General features: G+C 46.3%; 1 protein-coding gene across 7 annotated transcripts in view; it reads left to right on the top strand.

The window, feature by feature from the left end:
* SCML4 (Scm polycomb group protein like 4) overlaps positions 1 to 17,002 on the top strand; it is a 124,556-nt gene extending 107,554 nt beyond the window's left edge. For all 7 annotated transcript variants that reach the window (XM_078447183.2, XM_078447185.2, XM_078447184.2 and 4 more), the window contains 2 exons: positions 2,653 to 2,798; positions 5,582 to 17,002. In XM_078447183.2, the coding sequence (XP_078303309.1) occupies positions 2,653 to 2,798; positions 5,582 to 5,707 (272 nt within the window). In that variant the 3' untranslated portion in view covers positions 5,708 to 17,002. The remainder of the gene's footprint in view (positions 1 to 2,652; positions 2,799 to 5,581) is intronic.
* Positions 17,003 to 24,749: the final 7,747 nt, after the last annotated feature.

Here is a 24,749-nt window from a genome sequence, read left to right as displayed (position 1 = left end):
TGGTCTGGTATTCTTCCTTCCTGTCAGATACAGGAAACTTGATTTGACCTCTGCTCTGATCACTCTAAAATCATTCTTGGCACCAAAGGCTTGCAGCCTTTGTAATCAGAGCATCTTTTATCACCCTGATTACCACCGAAGCACCGATGGAGCAGGATCGAGGGCGAATATGATTTCTGTGATTCCTCGTCCCCATATTGAGTGCAGATGTCTTTAAATGCAGTGAAATCATCTCGAACAAGCATGCATCCGCGTTCAGACGGCTCCGGGGTGCACTAATAGTTTCCCGGCAAAATGCCCTGTGCCAACCCACGTTAGGGGACCCTCCCAGGTCCGGCAAGGAAAAGGCAGGGAAAATCTCAAAGCAAATCCAGTTCTCAACTGAACCATTATGGTTTTAGGGCACACTCGGAAATGTGATGTTGTACTTTGCTCAGCACTAATGGAGAGCTGTGCACTTTTCGAGCATGTTAAAAAGAGGAGCCAGAAAGAGAGAGCAGAGAACCACTGCGCCCCGAGACTGAAAGGGGGAAGTGGAAGTGAAGGCTTCTGAACTTTTCACATAGAATTATTCTGTAGGGAGGCTGCTTCATTGTTCAGAGCCTCCACTTTCTTTGGGCCTGAAAATAGGATTAAGGATTACCTCCTCAAGTCCTTTATGTGAGTTATCTATACTGTTCCTACAAAATATATTGATTCATTTTACACCTCCTGAGCCCATATTTGCAAACACATTTACTTAGAATTGTGGAGGAGTCAGTGATCATAAACCCCGTAATGAGAGGATCCTGTTTTTCACCAGACACTTTGCCCAGGACCTGGTACAGAAGAGATGCTCAGTAGATGTTTGTGGAATGAATGGGATGGGATGGGGGGAGATGAAAATGATTGTCCTCGAGAAATTTAAATCTAACTGGAGGTTATAGACACGCGTAACTGCAGTATAAGGTGGAATGTGGAAAGCGTCTTGAGAACAAAGATGTGGGGGTTAAAGGCAGAGGAATGTGATGTCCAGATGGCAGGACACAGAAATGCTGCCTATGAAGGGGTCTGCCTGGGTTTTGATGGCTGGTGGAGCTTCTGTGGAAAGGAGGGAGGGTATGTGCTTCTAGAGAAAAGCCAAAAGCCCTGGCTAAAGATGGAGAAGGGAAGCTAGGGAGACATTCTGTCAGTGTGCCCGGATGGGAGTGTGCAGGAGGGCAGTGGAGGCAGGCAGGGTGTCTCCCCTCTGTGGAGTGCCTGATGCATGGTAGCCCTAGGGCTTAGGCCTAATCCCATTTCAGTCTGACACTTGCCCTTCCTAAAGGACAGTGTTGCCATTTTACAGCTAATGAGCTGAGTCATGGTCAAATTGGTAGCAGTGGGTGGCTCCAGGGTTTGTTCCTAGGTCTCTCTGGCACAAAAGCGCTTCCCCTCTGTCTCAGAAGGAAAGATGTTATTATAAGAGAGTCCTTGACCTTGAGCTAGAGTATGGACTCTGGAGTCAGTACATAGGCAAGGGGCACAGACAGGGTTGGGTCTACAGAAAGCATTGAGGCAGTAGACAGTTTTGCCCAGAAGGAAGAGAGCCCAGGGCAAGGATACCCATGGAACCCATCGCAGGGGTTTGGGTAAGAGGATCTCCGATAGGGGCAGCAGGGTGGGAGGGAGAATCCAGTGTGAGAGGCATCTTCCTAAGAGCTTAAGAATAATTAAATGTGGGGAGCTAATAAGGGGCAGTAGAAGGAGAGGAAGAAGTAGAGACATCACTGTGGTTTCAGAAACCCGACGGATAGGAGGAGAACCTGGTGCTGGAGAAAGAGGAGTTAGTTTGGGACATATGAAAAAAGTCAACCTCTAGATATGGCCAGGCATTCGATTCGTTACTTTTTTCCTCCTTTACTTGTCTTGTACCTTTTACTCTGCCATGTGGGGGATGCATTTAAGGAATGGTGCAGGTCATACAATAATCACGTATCAAGGACCAGCTCGGGACCAGGCACAGGATTGGACCCTTTGCTGTCAAGGAACTCTCATGCTAGTAGGGGAGACTGGGGCAAGTCCTCTGAAGAGCAGGGGGCCATGGAGGCACTCTCTGCCTGGGGCAGTGAGAGGATGTCTCCTTTCTGCACATGCAGAGAAGAGGCGCCTCTCACAGAGGGATTCCCGGCACTGGCGGCAGAGACCCAGAACGAGGACCAAAATGCACCTTGGTTCTCCTAGTCTTTATGTCTCGGTGTAACCAGGGGAGGCAGAAAGGATCTGAATTCTTTCTGGCCTCCTAGCACTGTAGGGGCCAGTTTGCGACGTTCAGCTTAGCAAGCCTTCTCTGGTCACCCGGCTAAGGAGGTCCAGGGCTCACTGAGACAGAACTGAGCAGGAGGGTTTTTTTAAAACTAACATGGACCAGAAGCACAGCCTGTTGAAGGAGATCCATTTTCTAACGCTTTACTCCGTGGGAGAGCGGAGGTCGTTTGCAGGGATGGGAGGGTCTGCCTCCAGAAGTGGCCTCCCCGTGCTGCAGGCTGTCTCTCCCAGCCTTTCTCTGTCACAGGAGGTCACTTAGGCCACAGCCTTGGACTAAGAGCCAGGTGGGGGCAGGCAGCACCAGGTAGGCACTGAGGCCATCATCCCGGTGTCTAATATTCTCCTTGTGTGTGCTCACCCGTCCAGCCTCAAGCCCTTCCCCAGACGGACAGGATGCCAGGAGGCCCCGGAGCAGGAACCCCTCCACCTGGACTGTGGAGGATGTGGTCTGGTTTGTGAAAGACGCTGACCCGCAGGCTCTGGGGCCTCACGTGGAACTCTTTAGAAAGCACGTGAGTACTTGCATGCACATGGTAGGCCTGGCCTGGGAGGGGGACGGAGGCGGGGGTGGAGGGAGCATGGAGGAAGGGCGAGGTTCAGGGAGCTGCAGGCTGCAGAGGGGGACTGGTCTCAACTAAGCCTTGGGCCACCACTCAAGGGAGGCCAGATGGAACCACAGGCTTCTCACTTCGTTTTGTTTTTAAGAAGGGGTATTTGTCCCATCTGTTCCCTCATTTCGGCCGTTATTAGGAGTGCCTGTTTTCCTGCCCATCCATCCGTCTGTCTGCACATTCAACAGACACTTATAGCACACCTACAATATGCCGGGCAAACTGTAACCGTGCCTAATAGTCTAAGCTGCTTTGAGGGTTCAATGAGAAAATGCACGTAAGGTGTTCAGCACGGCACCTGGCTTATAGTTAGCCTTCAGGTAGCAGGTATTCTTAGAAGGGAGATTCTAGAATATATATTTAAGAGATTCTGAAATATTATAAATATGGTAAATAAAAAAAAAGTAATTAATACTTCATCTGCCAGGCTTACTATGTCAGTTTTTTATTGCTGCTAGAACCAATTACAACAAACATCTAGTTTAGAACAACGCAGATTTATTATCTTACAGTTCAGTGGGTCAGGAGTCTGACGGGTCTTGGTGGGCTGAGATCAAGGCGTCTGCAGGGCTGACATTCCTTTCTGGAAGCTCTAGGGAGAATTGGTTTCCTTGCCTTTCCCAGCATCTGGACCCACCCTCATTTCTTGGCCTGTAGGCCTCTGCCCTCATCCTCAAGTCCAGCAACATCAGGCGAGTCCTGCCCAGGCTGCCGACTCTAGTTCTGTCTTCTGATTTCTTCTTCCGTTTGTAAGCATCCTTGCGATGATGCTGTCTCTCCCACCCAGTAATCCAGGATACCCTTCCCCCCCACCCCCATTTTAAATCCAGCTCATCAGTAGCCTTAATTCCCCCTTGCCAGGTAACCTCACATACTCACAGGTTAGGGGAGTAGGACGTAAACATCTAGGGGGGAAGAGAGGGAACATTATTCTGGCTGGCCACATTTACCATGATATTCTCCTTCTTGTCTCTCACTTTTGTTTGGTGATTCTGTCATAGAAACCATACTCTCAGATCTGGGGAGACTTCTGCTCTAACCCAACACTCACATTTCATTAGGGATATATATATATATATATATATATATATATATATGTATTTATTTAAGTTTATTTATTTATTTTGAGAAAGACAGAGACGGCATGAGTGGGTGAGGGGCAGAGAGAGAGGGAGAGAGAGAATCCCAAGAAGTCTCCACACTGTCAGCATGGAGCCTGATATGGGGCTCAAACTCCACATGGACCATGACCTGAGCCAAAACCAAGAGCCAGACACTTAACTGACTGAGCCACCCAGGCGCTCATTAGGGATATATTTACCATCGCTGGACAATGGGGCCTTGAGAGCAGGGACCATAGACTGGGTTATGTTAAGACAGATCTGGGTAGGAGGAGTCTGGCCCCTTCAGAGTGGTAGGGGATGGTGGAAGTCTAGGAGATGGGGTAAAGAGAGAATATTAGGCCCATCGTTGAGATCTGCCCACTCTTCTTCCATTTTGCCAACGACACAGAGAGTGAGTGACAGAGTAGGTGTTCCATCAATACCGGCTGCATAGACGCAGAACAAGGGCTGGTGAGCCTTGCATGGTTATATGAGTCCTGTAACTGCCTCTTCTCCCAACCTGAGCACCCACACTTTCTACCCTTTGTCTCTTGTGACCTGAAAATGACAGGATAGGTGAATGAGGAAACCCAGCCTTAGAAGTTTCATGAATTCTACACGCATTCTGGAAGGTTACCATTTTCAGAGACAAATCGGAACAATACCACGACCACGAGGGGTTGGCATTCCCTTAGTAGTTCTTTGTGCTGAATCCTGGGATGAAGTAGGTGCATTATTTAGTTGTCTGCCACCTCAAATTATTGATAGGGCCAGACACCTGAAATCCCTCATCAAATGTAATGAGCAATTTGGTAATCAGCTCAAGGTCAGTGGGCTTACCAAGAAAAGATAGAAGAGATTAGGGTGATGGAAGGCAGTCAGGGCCTCGTACCGGCACCTGAAATGGAAAAGTAACTGCTAGTTTCAGGGTCTAACAGGTGACACTTTGTCTTAATCCAGTCAAGCTGCTATAACAAAGTACCATAGACTGGCTGGCTTATGAACAAGAGTGATGTTATTTCTCAGCTCTGGAGACTGGAAGTCTGGGATCAGGGTGAGAATCCTCTTCTGGGTTGCAGACTGCCATCTTGTTGTATAAGGACACTAACCCCATTCATGAGGCCTCCACCTTCATGACCTAATTACCTCCCAAAGTCCCCACCTCCAAATACTGTCATATGGGAGGGTAGGATTTCAACATTTGAATTTGGATGGGGACACAAACATTAAGTCCATTGTAAATTTTTTGCTTCTTTGGTCCTAGAGCAGATAAAGAGATAAATATCATGTGGGGGATATCAGGAACATAACTGGAGTTATGTCCGGTTCCTTCAGTAGGGGGAGCAGGAATATGAAAGATCCGATGTATCATATGACCTCAGGGACATTATGGGAAGAGGAACACATAGTATTTGCTTTAATTTATTTTTTAAAGAAGATATTGCCTTGGGACTCAGAGATATATATATGAGTAAATCCATATTCCCTCGCCTCATCCCCTGACCACATGTTAACCAGAGCCACTGTTCTATTATTCTGACCACCTTCTGGATTTTCTTTTTTCTGATCCTGTTCTGCCAGGAGATTGATGGCAATGCTCTCTTGTTGCTGAAGAGTGATATGATCATGAAATACTTGGGTCTGAAGCTGGGCCCCGCGCTGAAACTGTGCTACCATATTGATAAACTGAAGCAAGCCAAATTCTGAAGGTTTTTAAAAGATAGAAGCAATGTCCAGACAACAGATCTCAAGATCATCTTCTGCCTTACCAACATCCAGCCACCATCATAAAATGGATTCTCTTCTTAAAATTAACAGCCACAAAGACTTGGCCTTTAAAAAAAAAAATTGTGCATCTCTGCCTTTAAAAACAAAAAATTCAACATGACCCTTTTGAAAGGCTCCTCTGTGTTAATGATTTGCCAAAAATTATGGAAAAGCCTGTTATTTTAACGTTCCTGATAGGCTGGTTGCTCTTAGAGTGGGTCCTATTTTTATGATGAGAGAGCAGGGAACGGAATGCTATTGCCCAAGAAGAACCCTGAAGCGTTCTCACAAAGATGTGAGAATAAAGACCTCTGTCTCCACCACAGCACCACCTGTCTTTAACTCTGCCCTGGGGACCTATCATTGTGAGCCTTGCTTAATTCAGCTCTGGAAGCTGTCTTAGGGAAAAATGCCTCACTTTGCACTATCTGGAAAACTTGAATTCTTTTGCCCTCTGACAGAGAAGAAAAAAGTCTTTTCTATTCCTAGTTATTTGAAATACTGTGTTGTCCCACTAGAGGGCAGACTGTTAATGAAGTTTCAGGACCCTCACTGCAGTAGCCTGCTGATCCGGTACTCCGGGGATGGGTTAGGGTCTCTGTGAACAAGATCTAGCCTACACAGACACGGGGAATTTCTTCCACAGTCAGCACCACAGATTGCAACTTGGGAAGAAACCGTCTCTTAGAGCATTCTAGTTCATACCCAGTCATTATTGATGGACTGAGATGCACAAGCAGCAAAGGCAAAAATCTGGAAGTATGTTCTTCCCAGATGGGGCTTTGGAGTCCCTTCCTTTTCAGAGTCCTTACTGAGGTGTTGATGTGTTGGCACGCCGAAGAGTCTTAGTGACATTTAGCCATGGGTGTTTCTTTAAAAAAGAAGAAAAATGTCTCAGATAAGCTTTGAAATGGAAGAGTGTTGCTTTCTAGTTACATTGCCGGATTACGTAGTTGTATCGCTAGCTAATTTTTCTAGTTCTCAACAAATACACAGACATGCTATTATTGGGTTTAATTCAATTTACAAATAGGTTTTCTCCTTCCTCACCGTGAAGTAATAGAAAAAAAATTGATTTTTTACCCCTTTGCAGCTGTGTCCAAGGAAGGACGATGAAACCACAATTGAATAGGCAGGAAGGTGACCTCATCTCCATTCCTTTTATCCTTCTCCTTTCTTTCTGTCCCTCCTTCTTTTATTCTTCCTTCCTCACTGAACAGGAAGCGTATCTTCAAACTGAATTCACCTTCGCCATGGGCATATCCTCTTACAACATCTATAACGTTGGAGGTGAGGAGATGAATGCTAGACTTTGCAATCTCTGGGAGGGAGAGGATCAAGGAAAACTCAGGGCCTCCCATGGCCAAAATGCAAGTTAGGGAAAGCATACCTTCCTCTGGGATGCAGCCGGCAGAGCAGAGCAGGGGTCTCACCTGATGGCTGGAGCAGGGTGGGATTTCAGCCCCTCATCCTTCAACCAGGTGCCCTGGTGCAGGACAGGGGCTGCCAGGGTAGATCTGAATGCTGATCTTCTCTTCGATCAGGTAGAACTTAGATGAAGATCCTAAGGAAGATTCCATGCCATGCTGTTAGACCCATTTTGCTGAGCGATAATCGAGAAAGCCCATCATAGCAAAATCCTTTCTTAGACACACACCTGGTGGCTGGACTGAAAGCATGGCAGAGAAGGGGAGGAGGAGACTGTCCTAAACCTGGCCCCTGAATTGAGCTGGAGTCATCAGGTTGTGGGAGAGCTTCATGTCTGCTGCTTTCAGCACCTGACAAAGCTACCCCGGTGTCATCAGGCCTTGGGACAGAGTCTTCCAACATCTTAGATAAAATGACTCTGTCCCTCAGAGTTTAAGTGCTCATGGCTGGTCTGGAGCTAGATAAGTTCCCTCAAAAGCCAACGTGAAAATGGTGAGGCCCAGAAAACCCCACCACAACTCACCCACCCTTTCTGCATCCGCGGGTTTCCACTCACATTCCTCTCTCAGACCTGTCGCGTCTCTTCTGCCAACACATACCTTGTTGAGAGACTTTCAAAGCTTCCTACCCACCCTCACCAGTGCCTCCCTCACTACAAAAGCAGGAGCATTGGTGCCCCCAAATTAAAATCATCCCCAAACAATGTCAAAGAGATACTGTGAGTAGTTTTCGGGGGAGAGAGATTTTCTCCTCTCAAGTCTAGGAGAAAACTGGATCCATGTTCACGTGTAACTGCTCTCACGGAGGTGCGATCTCATTTTGCATTAAACTTTAAGCAGGACAGATTGCTGAAGCCATGATATTTAAGGTTTGACTTTTTAAAAATCTCATTACTCTTAAAATGAATGCTGCCATATCAGAAAATAACCCAGGGAGGAAATTCCTCCTTGCCTGTTTTTGCACTGAAATGCAATTAGCCAACCAAATTATTGTAGCAATACTGCAATTATAATTAATTTTCACCCCTTTCAAAAATCTTGTCAGACCAGGCAGCTAAATAGCTCAGCAAATGTAAAACATGCCAGGCCATTTCCTCTAAATGGACCTTAAAGAGTCAGGCCATGTGTGTCATTCTCGTCCAAACGCGAGCTTATTTTGGGAACCTCACACTTGTTATTCCATGGCAGTAGCTTTGCTTCAGGTTGCGGTGAATAATGATATAGTTTTGCATAATTCCAAATTAGAGTGGGTGAGTGTGTGTGTGCGTGTCCAGACATTTCCAATCACCTGTGTCAAACATTTTTTTAAAAAAATCTAAAGACAATTCTATTGCCTAAATCATTTTAAGTATTTTATAAGTGCATGATTCCCTTTGTGAAGACTTCAAGTAAAAAGATGTAAGGTGTGTGTGTGTGTGTGTGTGTGTGTGTGTTCTAACAGTAGTTGGAAGAGCCTAGAAGAGGCCGAGAGCGGATCAGTTTTACAGTCGCTTGGTTTAGAATGCCTCCCAGCTGCAACTTGGAGCAGAACCCACTCTAGGCTGTTATGACCAGCTATCCCCTCTGCTGCCAGCAGGGTGCGCCCTGGAGGCAGTTGGGGGACGGTTCTGGGGTTCTGGGCCTGCATCCCTCAGGCTGGCTGGAAGGGTCAAGCCAGCCCAGGGCCCCTGTGACTGAGGCAGAGACCTAGCCAGGCAGCCCGTGGGGCAGGGAACAGACAGACGTCTTGAGCGCCTTGTTTAGTTCCCACCAGAGCGTTCACCGGGCTCCCATCATTTCTCTTCAGCGGGGCTGCCAAGGTTTTTTCCTTTCATCAGGAAAAAGGAATGAAGAACTCCTCAGGAGAACCAAATGGGAGGAATCCTGAGCGAAGGTTGGTTTACTTCAGGAGGAAACCAGTGAGAGAGGGAAGATACAACTATAAATTTCATAGGAAAACAATAAAAGAGCACCTCTTCTAACAGCCTCAACCCTTGAAGCAGCAATAACCTATTTTTGTATTTATGTGCTGTATGGAATATTTTTTTTAATTAAAATCATTTTTTAAATTATTTTTTGAGATTGCTTTAGGAGAATTTTGTCGTAACTCTGAAGATAATTGGAAACTCCCAGCAGTGACCAAGGACTTGAATTTAGTCATTGGCAGAAAGTCGGGAAAGATGGAAATATTCCCCTTGATGTCTCCATAGTCAGGTTTTCATACATGTGAGCAGGTGAGTGCCAGTGTTTGCTCTCACAGGGCACTTTTTCAACTCTTCCCTGGTGGGGTTACAGGATGAAGAGATTGGACTCACCTTTCTTTTTTTAAACCTCAGATAAGAAGACATCGGGTTGTGAGGGAGGAGGTGACCTTTTTAAAGCTGCAATATTTTGTTAAGGAGAGGGGTGAAAACCTGTTGGTGGATGTGGTTTATTTTGTACCATAAACACACTCCACGAACTGAGTAGTTGCCCAGCTGTGCTGTTGTCTCACCATGTCTTATATTCCTGGTGGCATGAGAGGGCCGCCTGGGGACCCCAGAAGTGAATCCAGAAGTCTAGAGATGCAGTCATTCCTCTTTCCATCCTTCTATGTCACCCCGGGGACGATGCCCCGCTTCGCTCACACGGCCCTTGAGCTTCCAGCCCAACTGCTGGTCGTGCTGTTGTGCTGTCGAGGGAAGTTCCAGGGAGTCCTTCCCCCCCAGTGGTTACCCTAATCGAAGACGATTCCTTCCTGGACAATTGGAAGCTGGATTGTTGAAAATCTAACCTTGACTTGAAAGAGAATCTCTGTTATTTATGGCCACCAGTTAAATATTATGGAAACATGTCTGCTAACAATTTGCTTTGTGTAATTTGTTCTAATGCTAATAAGTCACAGCTGGGATACTTCCTGTGGTAAATTCCTCTGTGGTTACAGTGGTATTAGCACACACGGACTTCACCAAAACACTGTGCTTAAGAAGAACCGTTCACCCTGGCTCTCGCAGGCTTCAGGAAATTCCCCTAACGGAGACGCAGCTCTGGGCAAAAGCACAGCGTTTAGAAAAGGATTTGCTCTTCCTCGCTCCCTCCCTTTCACAAGCGGGGCCCCAGACCCATACAGAAGCCCCTCACACTTAGCACTGAGTTTGAGTTCCTCCAGAGGAAGAGATGGAAAGCAGAACTTAGGAATGACAGCTCTCTCCAGGTTAGGAGGCTGTACCCGGAGTCCGTATTAAGAGGAGGTGGGCAGGAGAGAGGAGTGGAGACACTTCCAAAGGCGAAGAGCTAGTTCAGCAGTCGATCAAATAATGAGGTCAGATACTTGTGGAGACAACAGCGTCTTTCCGTCCAAACGGTCTAAGTAGACCACTCAGACTTGCTCCGGGCTGCCGGCCCATCATGCTCTGCTCTGTTGCTCTACCATGTGACCTGAGCCTCGGAGTTGGTTCTGTGCATTGGCGCTTCATACAAAAGGCCGACACAGGTGTCTTCCCTTAGATCCTACTTTGGAACACGCCCAGAGCCTTGTGTTTCCCAACAGCTCACTCTGAAATAGCGGGCCCTGATGGGGTGTCACTTCACAGTCAACCTGGGTGACCGGAGACCGCCTCCATCATAAATGTAGCACCCCCACATCTCAGGAAGGCTCTGCCTTCCCCACCCAGCACTGGACCGCCTTCCCCCACAGCCCTGAGAAATGGCTGTGCCTGACGACGTCCCATTACGGGGAGTTCACTCCCATAGGAAGTGGCTTATTTCTCTGTTGGACAGCTCTGGTTGTGAAAAAGTTCTTTCTCAGGGAGACACAGATGTCTGCGAATCAGACACAGACGTCTGAGATGAAGCCAACTCTGCAATCTTTCTCTTTTTAACAGAGCTTGTCCGTGCAGTAACCGCACCTATAATACAAATCGATGTTGGCGAGCAGATCCCCGCTCTGTTACATTAGAATAGAGGAGCAGATGCTTTATATAAATGTAGAACTTAGTTAGGTCGTGGCCATCAGATTCATCAGCCCTGTCGTGAAAACCTAGCAAAATTCCTGTGGCCACACACACACACACACACACAAAGGGTGTCCTGGGAGAATCTTCAGTGTCGTCGTAAATCTGGCTGTGGTCACATGAGCAATATGAGTTACGTAAGCTTGTGTGAATGAATCTATAAGGCCGTGTGCTTCGTTAACTGGGGAAAAAATGCTGTGAGGCACCGAGGGCCTAGCTCTTAATTGTACTCATTAGTGATATAATGAACTAAGGAAGCTTTAGTTTAGAGAAAAACAAGTTATAATTGATGACAGAAAAGTAAACATGGTCTGTCGTGAAGGTCTGAAGAGTTATGCAGTTATAACCCCAAACCCAAGTTACATTTCATGCTTGTGTGTGCATGCATGAGTGACTGTGCATTTGTGAGTTAATGCAACAGGAAGTGGGAAGTGGGAATTGAGGGGATGTTTAAGGAGGCATTGAAGAGGGAGGTTTTGCTTTCTAGAGCATTCTATCTTAATCAGAAGAACTATCTAGCAATGATTTAGATATCAGACCCCAAACTAAACATAACACATGGTTTATGTAGCTTACTTAGATAAAATTCTGGCTCATGGAGCAGATTCTCTATGAAAATATTTTTTTGTATTTTTAAGTTTTTAAATTTTTTTAATGTTTATATTTGAGAGAGAGAGAGAGAGAACCAGCAAGAGAGGGACAGAGAGAGACACAGGCAGAATCCAAAGCAGGTTCCAGGCTCTGAGCTGTCAGCACAGAGCCTAATGTGGGGCTCGAACTCACAAGCTGTGGGATCATGACCTGAGTCAAAGTCGGATGCTTAACTGACTGAGCCACCCAGGTGCCCCTCTACGAAAATATTTAAATCTTGGTGCTTGGAAAAAGGAACTATCTAGCACCTTGCATAGCACTTGCCGTATAAAAGACACCTTGTTAATGAACCGTGTGAACCAATGCTTGACTGGTTTTCACATTTTTGTCAAAAAACCACTAACTTCTCTTTGAACCCCGTTATCTTTATTGAAAGGAGAATTGCCAAAGCGGAGCCTGACACCTTTTATTCCTGGCTCTCCCAACCTCCCCAGTCACCGACTTGCATCTTTTTGTCTTACGATCTCACATTCCCGCTTGGGCTAGTGGTCTCCTGCAGGCATTAGAGAGTCGTACTTACAGCTTTACTTTTAAGCATCATGTCCTTCTCCTTTGCAATCTTTGATGCCTCGCACAAATGCGTCGGGTTTCCATCTGCGGGTAAACTGTACAGGGAGGTAAGCATCTCTCGGGGAGGGCCACAGAGCTCTTTCCATGACCCCCACACTCCTTGTACCTTGCTCCCCTCAGAGTGGGCAGGTAGCTGAACTGGGCCTCCTACATGAGGCACTCTGTCACAGGTATGTCACAGAGGTAAGCCTCTTTGAGAAGACACAGCCTGCAGGACATGGATAGAAGAGAACCTTCCCTGTCCTCTTTCATTCTTTACCATCTCTGTCCTTGAGAACAGACTCAGAAATATCTGGGGCTTCTCTTTCTTCCCAAATGGTTCCATAGGAGCACTGAGAATAGAATCATGAGACCGATTTTTTTTTTTTTCATAAGCACCTCAAAATTTAGTTTCACCTTCAAAGAAATCACCTTTAAGAGCCTGGGCACGTGTTCCTAGAATGTTGTCATTACTCAGGGTATTTTTAGTACATCTCTTCTGGAATCATGTTTAGAAGCTAGAACACATTCTTTCAAACTGTAGTTGGAAGTGCACTGTCGTCCCTTGGTGGGGGTGGATGTTTTTTTTTCTTTTTGGAGCAAGTCAAAGCCACTGGGATGTTGCCTGGTGAATGACACAGATAATCCATTTGAAATTTAAAACGGTGCGTCTCCGTTCTCATTAGTTTGTCTTTTCCTTGTATGTTTCCTTAGCTGATCCAAAAGCTTAGAGCAATAAGAGCCACAATTCATTTCCTAACCATATCAGGCAGGTGTTGGTGTAAGGAGTTGCAACGCGTAAACCGCTTTGAAGGGCGACATTGCCGGATGTGTAACACCCACCGCGCTCATTTTAAAGTAATCTTATCGCTGTATCTTTAGGCATGGTGAGCTGATGCTGTGAGTGCATGCAAATGTGCAGACCCTGCTCTTGTCTCTAGAGCCCCAATCTCAGAGGAATTGGGAGGAAGACGCATGAGGGACACCTGAACAGCTCACCTCCAGTGTAGAACCCTCTCCACATCATCTCCCATGGGCCCCACAGCACTCTGTGGGGGCAGATCAAGGGGCAGTGCAAAAGAAACAAGCTCTCTGAGTTATCAACCCCATACCCCCACCTCCTCCACCGGGAGAGGAGGGGGCATCCAGGTGAGCTTTGCAGGTGCTGACGGTAGTTACTCTCAGCGAAGCCCAGTGGGGCTGTAGGCTCCTCACTCTTGTATTTTATGACTTGTAGCTTCTGCTTCTCCCCCTGTCTGACTTCATCCAGATATTTTCTTATCCTCTTCTATCACAGGCATGTAACTCTTCTTCGAAGCCACTTAAACATCATTTTCTCATTAGTTTCTACCTTTTTTTCTTCCTGTCTCTTCCTTTTTCTCTTTCTTTCTCTTTTCTCTTTCCCTCCTTCCTTCCTTCCCTCCCTTCCTCCCTCTCTCTCTCCCTTCCTTCCTTCCTTCCTTCCTTCTTTCCTTCCTATCTCTGCGTTTCTTCATTTCCCCCTTTCTGTATTTCTCCATTCTACTACATCAAATGTTTTTTGGGCAGGAGAGGTGGGTGGAGAGAGAAATAAAGAATTAACAGGTGGCCTCCTCACTTGCTGGCCCAGTAGTCCTGATCCTTGCCTGCCTTCCACTATCCCCTCACCACCTGCCTACAGCATTCTTTGGCTCTATCATGCTTCCAGCCTGATCTCCACTTGCTCTTTCCATTACTCAAGGTCTAGCCCTCTCAGTCTGTCCTTGAGTTTGGGAATAAGAATTCTGTCCCTTTTATTTTTAGTCCTATCCATTTTAAATGCTTCATTCTGTGACTCACCCTGACATCTCACTGATACAACTCATCAACCTTCCTCAAGCACAGGCCCAAATGCTCATCCCCGTAGGGATTTCTCTTCATTCAGTCCTGAAGGTCAAGAGCCCAGGTGACCTGGAGACAATCTGACATACCTCTTGAGAAGCATGAGTTGTTTCTCCCAGCCACGCTGCCTCCTACAATCTGCCTCGAGTCACTCTGACATCCAGTAGCAATTCTGATCATTCCACAGTTCTTTATAGAACGTGTAGCTTTGTCCAGACCCACTTAACCCTGACTGCACCCCCTGTGACCAAAGCCAGGCCAGTGTCTCAGTTTAAATGAGGAGGGCCAGCCCGGATCAAAGATGAGACATGATGAGCTATGTCAGAAGCATTTCTGGGGTGAAGTTTTGTTTTTAGACATTTACAAGTGTGATGAGAAGGTGTGCAGTATGAAGTCTGGGAAGGGAAAGATGATGATATGTTTCTGAAAGGAAAATGTAGTTTAGAGGAGAGAGAAAGGCAGCAAAATTCTGGAAAGGGGATGTTCTATGCCTGGCCTTTATCCAGCATAGTCGCATACCCTTCTTACTAGAAGTCAAACTTGTTTCCACTGCAGGATCTGAAAATGTTGCTGCCTAAGTGTGAGAATTTGGAGAACTTTAATTTCTGTTATTCAAAACCATTGTATTCAAAACCACAATATTTAATTTGTTGTCATCTTCTAGCTATATCTTTGATCACTTGATATAGTCAAAGAAAATGAGCTCCTCTCCTCTCATCCTCCAGAAATGTTGAAAGATCAGTTGCTTTATACAGCAAATATTTCCATTTTATAGACATCGGTTGATTATTTTCTCTCCTGTATATACCTAGAAATAATTTTATTAATATAAAGACTTTTTCCTTTAAGTACATTTGCAGATAAATTTACTTTTGATTCTATACGCACGCAATAAAATGCAATAAAAATGGATGAAGCAACATCATTTCATTATAATTACCTTCTGTTGCCATTTTTTCCTCTACACTAACAGTGAAAACTTTTTGTTAATTAAGTGCCGTTGTAATATCACAAAGCATCACTGGGCCAGAAGGTTTGTGTTTTACTAGCCAGGCTAGGCTGTAACTATCTGACAAGGCTCTTGCTAAAATACCGAGGGCACCTGAGCAAGTGGAAATCCATGTTCTCTAAGCTTGCAAGATTGAATGATGATGATTGAAATGTTATGCCTTTTGTTTTGTAAGTTGAGGAGTTCATTGCCAGATTCTTTCAACCCAGCCTCAGTTAATCTCATGTTTCCACCTCTTTATTCTGCTTCTCTACTCCAATATGCCCACGCAGGAAGCGTTCTGATCTCTGTCTGGGAAGGTGACAGCCGAATCCTCTCCCTGGTAAAGTTCCTGTCCTTAACCGTGCCCTGCATGAAAAAGCCAGAAACCAAAGGCACAAATAGGTCATCTCCCTGTCTCGGTAAAAGGAAAATAGGGCTGACCGCATTGCCTTTTCCCTAACTGGATGGTCTTCCTCCCTTCTAAAGATTGAAAAGGGTGTATGTATGCACATTCATGCGTGTATTTATGATTGGGTTTGGGAATTTGAGATAAAGGTCATCCAGTGGAAGTTTATGCATCAACTGCTTGTGCCAAGGCCCGTGTGCAAGGAGGATCTGGTACATGTATTGCAGACACTCCAACTACTCGAAAATTCATTGTGCTTTCACTTTTTGTGGACGTAATGGAATTCTGGAACATTACTTCAATTCCAGACTTTATTTAGAAGTGCTTGGAGAGTGTGGAGCTTTGAGCCTAGGAAATGGTGTCATTTTAGGGGCTAGCTTTTTTTTATTATTATTATTATTCCAATGGATCTAATTTTGCAGACCAGAAATCAATGAATAGAACCCGTTGTAATGGGGAACAGCATTTCCATTGGAGAGGAAGAGCAGTAAACTCTGTCACCTGGGGAAAGAGCCTCTCCTTAATTTTTGTTCTTTGTAAGCATGATGCAATCAGTGTTTCCTAATATCGGGACAATCCTCTCGCTTCGAAGTGTTTCTATGTAATTGTGTCACATAATGATAAATTGTAATAGGCAATTTGGTTCTGTAATTCAGTTTGCCAAGCATGCAAACATACGATAACTAGGTTAAATGCAAATAAGCATTACACTAAGGTACAAAAAACAGGGGAGAAAAAAGATGCTGTGTCCGTAACTTAGAAAGAACATGAATTTTATTCCTCATGTGCCTCAAAATGTAGTTTGTTAAAGTTATTTATCCTCTCATTTAATTTCATCACATACTGTTTATACTATAATTATCTGTGTATGAACATACATGTATTCTTACTGCATACATTGACAGATCTCTCATGTGCAATAAGTAGGCTCCAAACAAGCATGTTGTCGGAGTGAGTTGATGTGCTCATTTTTTACGGTAATAGACGATTACATATAAGACACCATATCAAAATGTGCTTTTAATTTTTCAAAGCCTTTTTGTTATTGTACATAAGCTTTTTTCCTTTGGGCCAATTTTTTCATTATTTAGAGATCTATTTTTAATATATTCCTTTGAATAGTGACTGGTAGGTACACTAGAGTCAGATATGTAGTTTCATTAAATAAACACTACTGGCCTTAATGATTTTAATATTTTGGGGTGCTTTTTTCATTTTTGATGCAGTATTCTTTTTTTCTAGTACAGTGTATTGTGGGCCTGGGAGTGATTCAATAAAATTTCTAAATCTTAAGATTCCAAGACAATGCAGTATTTTCTGTTCATGCTGTAAAAAGTATTTCTGTATTTTAATAAAGAATGGAATTTATGTGAGACCATATATATTTTCTCTGAGCAACTTCTTTATGTTCATTATTATTTCATTAGCCCTAATTCCCATAGGTGGATAGCAAGGAAAAGCCTTTCAAAAAGGGGGTCTTTTGGCAGCCAAGGCCAAAAAGTCCTGATTCGCAGCTGCCTGTAGTGCCTCCTTTGGCGGCACCATCCTGGCTGGGAGTGACTTGTTACAGGAGCCCGGGATTCTCTACTGACGATACTTCCTGTCTCCCTGACCTTCCTGTTCTGGGGGGTGAGTACAAGGGGGCAGCCCAAGGTGGGGAAGGAACGTGAGATCTGACCAGAGCCCCAGGTGCCAGGTGTCTGCCCAGGGTCATCTTGGACCAGTGTCTCCTCTAGGATTTCCTTCCTGGTCAATTGTCAGGGACACATGGAGGGCTGCCTCCGATGATGCTCAGGGGAATTGAAATAAATTACAGTGCTTGTAAAAGCCTCTCAGACACTGTCAGTTGAGTCTCAAAGCCTATCCCAGCTGTTTTACTCCAGTGGGTTGGTTGTGACTCTGGCTGTTTGGGGGTCACGACTGCCCCTGGATTTTGATCCCATCCTTACCCTGACCTGCCAATTCCCTCTCAAAGGGTGCCATCCTGTCCGGGTGGTTTGCAAGGATACTTCACAAAGGCAGCATGGTTCTCAACAAAACATTTCAGGGGCAGGGAGGGGTCTTCCCATGCCAGTGCTCTTTGTGGCTGTGTAAGGCCAGAGGAAGGACTAGGGATAGCTCTTGGGGAGAGTTGGGGGTACAGACCACCAAAGCCTTCTCTATTCATCATTGTTTTACTTAAAACTTAATAGATTCTGGGATGCCTGGGTGGCTCAGTTGGTTAAGCACCTGACTTCAGCTCAGGTCATGATCTCATGGTTGGTGAGTTCGAGCCCCGCATCAGGCTCACTGCTGTCAATGCAGAGCCCACTTTGGATCTTCTGTGTCCCTCTCTCTCTCTGCTCCTCCCCTGCTCACACCTTCTCTCAAAAATAAATAAAAACAGGGGCGCCTGGGTGGCTCAGTCGGGTAAGCATCCGACTTCGGTTTGGGTCATGACCTTGCAGTTCATGAGCTCGAGTTCCGTGTCAGGCTCTGTGCTGATACCTCGGCGCCTGGAGCCTGCTTCAGATTCTGTGTCTCCTTCTCTCTCTGTTCCTCCCCCACTTGCACTCTGTCTCTCTCTCTCAAAAATAAAGATTAAATAATAAATAAATACATACATACATTTAAAAAAACTTAATAGATTCTGAGAATATTAACCTTGCTACTTGCCCTGCCTCAAGCAAAACCATTCCCAAGTTCATCTCTCTCCTCTCTCCTCCAGCACAGATCCAAACTAGGTAGCCTTTCTTGTGTGTCTGTAAAGTCCCTGAGCCACCCCAGAAAACCCTCCGACAAGTGCACTCACACACTCTGGTCCTAAGGATCCCTTCTTTGGCTTGCTCTCCTCTAATAGTTGGACACAAGTTCTGAAAACGCAGCTTCCATTACTAATTTTTTCTCCTTGTTGTTGTACCAACCGTAGTATCCTAATTATAAAAAGTGCAATGCGGGGGGGGGGGGGGGAGATGGGGGAAGGGAGGAAATGCCCAAGGGAATACGGTATGTTTTTCTGTCAAATCTGAACTTAGATTTGGGCATCTGAACACTTACAGAACTAGAAAGGAAGGAGGGAACACCGTGATGAGCTGAGGCACCTCACCCTGGATTGGAGCAGACATCACTGTCTGGTGGGAAATAGACATCACCGGAGGGCAGGAACAGTGCAGCTCGTGAGCATGGTCAGGTTTGAAGCTGATGAACAGGCGTGTGCACAACTGAACATGTGCGTGTACATGCACCGGCCCTGCCTTATTGCCTGCTTCTGAAGAGGCAGAGATAGAGTGGACCAGAAGCCACAAACCTGGTTTAGCCCTGGCTTTCCCACTCACCACCTGAGGCCGTTAGGCAAGTTGCTTCTCCTTTCGAGACACCAGGGAGTTGGACTAGCTGAGGTCCATGTTCCCCGACCCCTACTCTGGCCCTCTCCAGAGCCTGTGGGTCTGTGCCTTAGCAGTAGAATAAGGCATTTTTAACGAGAGTCTCTTTTTCATGGTCTTGAGAGTCCTGAGCTGGTAGGACCTACCGGGGTCCTGCAGAGAAGAGGGAGCTTATATGATGGAGGCTGAGATGACCACTTACCTCACAGGTCTCTCTCCTAAGAATCCATGAGGGACAGTACTTTTTAAGATCAAAATGGAGTTGATTTTCTCAGGCAAGTTACCAGAAAAGAGATTTTCCACTGTAGGAATTTAGAGCACCATCGCACACACTGAGCACAGAAAGCTCTTGCCTTCTGATCTCTGACTAAGAACTTCCATTCATTTTAGTGCTCAATGAACTTGCACGTTGTCCCATTACCCCTTTCATAAAAAAAAAATCATTTTTAAAGCAGAATTGCTTTTCTTCTTGAACTCTTCACCAAGGTTGCTTCGATACCCATCTAGGAGTGGCTCCTAACTTATTGTTAACCTGTTAATGGGAGAGATAAAAAATATAGAAAGGCAAAGGCTATTTGAATGAGAAATATTTCTGTAAAATCCCCTGGGATTGGGAGGTGGAGCAGTGGCTCTAACAGTAGCTCCGTTGCCAGTTTCAGGTTTGGCAATGATGTTTTGTTAGCAGCAGTTAATCAGCGAATCCCATTACTTAATAAGGTTATCACTCTTAGCAAAAGCTGCAAATTAGTTTCTTTTTCTCCAGGCTGAAGATAACATCCTTAAAATTTTGCATCTACAAGTAGTATCTTGTTAGCAGAAACCAGGTAAACAGAAGCTCACGGAAAATGCCATTTGTGTGCAATTCCGGCTAATGTTTTTATCCAAATACTTCAGTCATGTTAGCCTGCAGCCTCCCTTCTCCCTCCTCATTTGGTGCCTGTGCGGACTGTGAATCAGAGAGGGGTAGGAAGCTGCTTCTTTGTTCATCACCAGCTGCGGGAAACACTGTCGTGTCCACCGAGAATAAATTCATGGGCTTGTAAAGCTTGGCTAAGTCACCACCAGCCCCGGGTCTGTCTGCCCCTCAGCCTTGAAGGAGGTTTTCCAGTGATTTAGTGACCCAGGAGCTGCTTTCTCTCAACAAAACCACTTCCATCAACCCCCACGACTCTCACTTCCTATCTGGGCACAGGGCACTCAGGGTGGCCCATGAACTGTGTCTCCCCGCCCTCTGGGGTCTCCCCACTGCACCCCTTAGCTCCTGCCGTGTGTAAATCCCCCATAGCCTTATCGGCCAAACCTCCGCGGTGCAAGCTCACACGTATTCACCCATCCCTTTTCCCGTGGGGCCTGGGAACCTCGGAGAAGGACCGAGTGATGCTAAACACGTTGGCATCAGCCTTGACCTCCTACCAGGTTGGCGTCGCGTCCCAGTGGAAGGGGAGGCGGTGTGATGGGGAGTTATGTCCTGCAGCCGACGGCAAGTGCTGCGGCGGCCCCTTGGGAAGGGGGGCAAGGGAAGCTCTTCCCTGCATGCACAATTCAGGATGAGAGGTGCAGGGGGAAAGCGTCTAGGGGCCAGGAGACCGTGCAGGGCGGACACCGTAGGTCAGGGCGGCGGGGCTGCGTCTGAGCGCCGCGCCTACACTCACAGGGGTACACCCAGCAGACCTGCTCTTCCAGCTCCACAGCGCCCCACTCCACAGTCCAGCTGTCCTGTTTTGTTTGCTTGTTTTTTCCTTCTGGCTCAAAAAGCCCAGGGGGGATGGATAGGAAGGCCTTCCTGGGATGCGTGTGTTGTGCACATGCGCGGAGTCTCTACCTCATTCCAGTGGTCGATGCCATTTTCCCTCCCGCCCGTTTTCTCCCCGCCCTGCCCCTCTTGCCCACTGGCTCCCACACCTCCTCTAGTTCCTAGCATTTCTTAGAGCTGCATATAATTTCCCCTAGGAGGGACTTTGTGTTTTCTGGCTGAAGGATTCTTTACACATTTCCAGTCACTTTCCCCTTTGTGTCGCACCTCAGCATCCTCTGCACGCTTGGCTGTTGGAGCATTTTTCTTTTTCCTGGTGTTTTATTTCCTCCTCTTGTCTCCTCCACCCCCCACTGCAGTGAGAACATCTCTGTGTGTGTCTCTCAGCTTTACATTTTCCACCAGCAAACACACTTCCAAGGGCCTTGGTGACTTGTGAACATTCCTTCCAAACTAGTCTCCTGGAAACAGGATGGCAGATGAAAGATTTCTTCATTAAAATTAGACACTTTAAGAGGCATTCGGTAAAAGCTCCAAGAATCCCCAATAGGCCTCTGTCTAGCGAGGGGGCCAGAAGGAGGCCTGGGTTTTGGGAAAGGCCAACGTCAAGCACACAAGCACACTGGGATTCTGTCCCCCTCTTTCTGACACAGAATTCCTTCCCCCGGAGCAGGGAGGTGTTGAACCTCGTGGGTTGTTGCTTCCGACTCATTGTTCACACTGACTCCTTCTTGAAACAGCTAGTCTGGGGGCGGGGACTGGAGGTCCTCATGACCCACTGTTCTTGGAGAACAGAATATGATTTATGGCTTGCAGAGCGGGTGGAGGTTTGGGATGTAATTCCAACCAGAGATTTCCCATTTGGACTCCTAATGTTTGATTATGCAGCTGGGCGGCGCCCCTCTAAAAGGCAGCTTTCTCGACATGAGCCAGTTCCCAGCTGGGGGTTTTCACTGGACCAGCAGCATGCAGTGGGAGCTTGGAGGAAACTCCTGGGCAGGGCCTTAGGAAACTCGGGGCCTGGGAAAGTGGTTTCTGACTCTGACTGAAAGCAAGCAAGCAAGCAAGCAAGAGGCACCAAACTGACTTCTTCTGAGCCAGGCTCGGTGCTGGGTGCTGCATGCACAACAAACATCTCGCTGATTCCTCAAACGCCCCTGCTTTGAGGGCACGTGGCAAACAGGCTCAGGGCACATTCCTGGGGTGAACCAGACCGCCTGCTGGGCTGGCAGGAACCCCTGTCTTCCTGTAAAATCTTTGGTGCTTCCATGAGGACCCAAGGCTGGGTGGTCTGGTCTTGTGGTTGGGCCTCAGTCCTAGGCAATATCCACCCCTCTCACAGGCCAGGCCTCAGACCAGGTGGACCCTTTTTACTTCTTTCAGGGACTTAGGATATAAGTCTCTAAAAAGCCGCTGAGCTGCCAAGCACAAAAATGGACAGAGATTCTATTTTTTGCCACCTGGCCCACCTGAAGGAGGCCAAGGATAAAACACTTTCTCAGCAGGTGCGCACACACACTCAGCACAGCAGCAGATTTGTCCCATGCTTTACTGTAGACCATTGTTGTATTCAACGTTCAAGCAAACTATTAGGTTGGACATCCATGCCGGAATACTGAATCCTGAGACACAGATGCATGGGAACCAAGTCTTTCTTATGCAGCCTACAGTGCCTCCTCCTCAGTCCAGTCTCTCAAGAGCCAGTTCACATGAGGGCGCGTTGTTTCTGCCAGCAGACGGGAGCCAGGTCCTACAACCTTTGGCGTGTAAGGCACTCTCCTCCCAAAGCATGGACTGTGTTTCCTCATTTTATGCTGAGACCTGACTCTGGCTATTGACCTGGAAACAACAGGGGTTGGGGTGGAGGTCAGGAGGGAGATCTTGAAAAGTACATGTAGCGTCTTGCGAGGCTTCGGAGGATGTCTTTACATTGGCTCCAGGCAAAGGGAAGCTGTTTTCCTTTTTAAATATTTATTTATTATTTATTGATTGATGGATTTAGAGAGTCCATGCAAGCACAAGCAGGGGAGGGGCAGAGAGAGAGAGGAGAGTGGGAGAGAGGGAGAGAGAATCCCAAGCAGGTTCCAAATTCTATGCACAGCCTGATGCAGGGCTCGATCTCACAACTGTGAGATCAGGACCTGAGCCGAAATCCAGAGTCAGATGCTTAACCCACTGAGCCACCCGGACACCCCAGGAAGCCATTTTTCTATAACACATAAGAGAGGCCTGCTTGTGCTGGTCTGGAGAATTAAGGAGAATTAGTAATGAAGATTCTTAGATGCTTCCAATCAGTGTCCGGATCCCAGATCTCAGGGTCTCACTCTTTGTCACTTTTAGGGCAGTGAAATTGACGTGGGAGACCTAAGGCTGCACATTCAGTATACTTTGCAGCTTTGCTACTATTGCTATCAGACCTTGGGGCTGATTTTCAGCAGTTTGTCCCGTAGATATAGGACATAAAAGTAAAGGACTGCCATAGAGGTGCTCTGGCTTTCCCAGCATGCTGTTGGCAGTAAGCTGTCCTGAATGCTTTTTTATCAAGTGTTGCAATACCATCAATGGCAGCCAGCACCTACCACAATCCTTATAATCGCCCCATTCTACCAATCAGAAGCCATGGCAAATGCATATCCCAGTGGTTCTCAAATTTGGCTGCATATAAGAATCACCTGGTGAGGGAAATACAAATCAAAACCACAATAAGATACCACCTCATACCGGTCAGAATGGCTAAAATTAATGACTCAGGAAACAACAGATGTTGGCAAGGATGTGGAGAAAGGGGTACCCTTTTGCATTATTGGTGGGAATGCAAACTGGTGCAGCCACTCTGGAAAACAGTATGGAGGTTCCTCAAAAAATTAAAAAAAAAAAAAAACAACTACCCTACGACCCAGCAATTGCACGACTAGGTATTTATTGAAAGGATACAAAAATGTTGGTTTGAAGGGGTACATGCACCCCAATGTTTATAGCAGCGCTATCAACAACAGCCAATTTATTTGGAGTCCAAATGTCCATCAACTGATGAATGGATCCAGAAGATGTGGTACACACACACACACACACACACACACACACAAAATGGAATATTACACAGCGATCAAAAGGAATGAAGTCTTGCCATTTGCAGCAACGTGGATGGAACTAGAGTATATTATGCTAAGCAAAATAAGTCATGCAGAGAAAGACAAATACCATATGATTTCACACATACATGGAATTTAAGAAACAAAACAGATGAACGTAGGGAAGGGAAGGAAAAGTCAGACAAAAACAGAGAGGGAGGCAAACCCTAAGAGTCTCTTGAATACGGAGAACAGACTGAGGGTTGCTGGAGAGGAGGTGGGTGGGGGCATGGGCATTAAGGAGGGCACTTGTTGGGATGAGCACTGGGTGTTATATGTGAGTGATGAATCACTAAATTCTACTCCTGAAACTATTATTACACTATATGTTAACTACTTGAATTTAAATAAGGTAGTAAAAAATAATAATAAATAAATTTTAAAAAGAATCACTTGGGGCGCCTGGGTGGCTCAGTCGGTTAAGCGTCTGACTTCGGGTCAGGTCATGATCTCACAGTTTGTGAGTTCGACCTCCACGTTGACAGCTCAGAGCCTGGAGCCTGCTTCGGATTCCGTGTCTCCCTCTCTCTCTGCCCCTCCCCCACTTGTGCTCTGTCTCTCTCTGTCTCTCAAAAATAAATAAATGTAAAAAAGTGTGAAAAAAAAAAAGAATCACCTGGTGATCTTCAAAAAATATTACACCTGGTTTCCACCTACAGAGAGCTTCCTTCCACCGGTATGAGGTGGGCTTATTTTAAAGCTTCCCCACATAAGTTTAATGTGGCGCAATTTGGAAACCACTGGCATATCCCTCATCCTGGCATACTGCCTCATCACTGCCTCATCTTCCACTTCTACTGCATTGCTGTGAACACAGGTGAGAGCTTTGGTGACATCACTGCACACCAGGTGTTTTTACCAGTCCACTTACCATCAGCAGT

This window comes from Panthera onca, chromosome B2 (genome assembly GCF_046562875.1).
Source record: "Panthera onca isolate mPanOnc1 chromosome B2, mPanOnc1 haplotype 2, whole genome shotgun sequence".
Classification (NCBI taxonomy): Eukaryota; Metazoa; Chordata; class Mammalia; order Carnivora; family Felidae; genus Panthera; species Panthera onca.
Note: the sequence above shows the minus strand (reverse complement) of the source record. Positions and strands in the feature narration are given on the sequence as shown.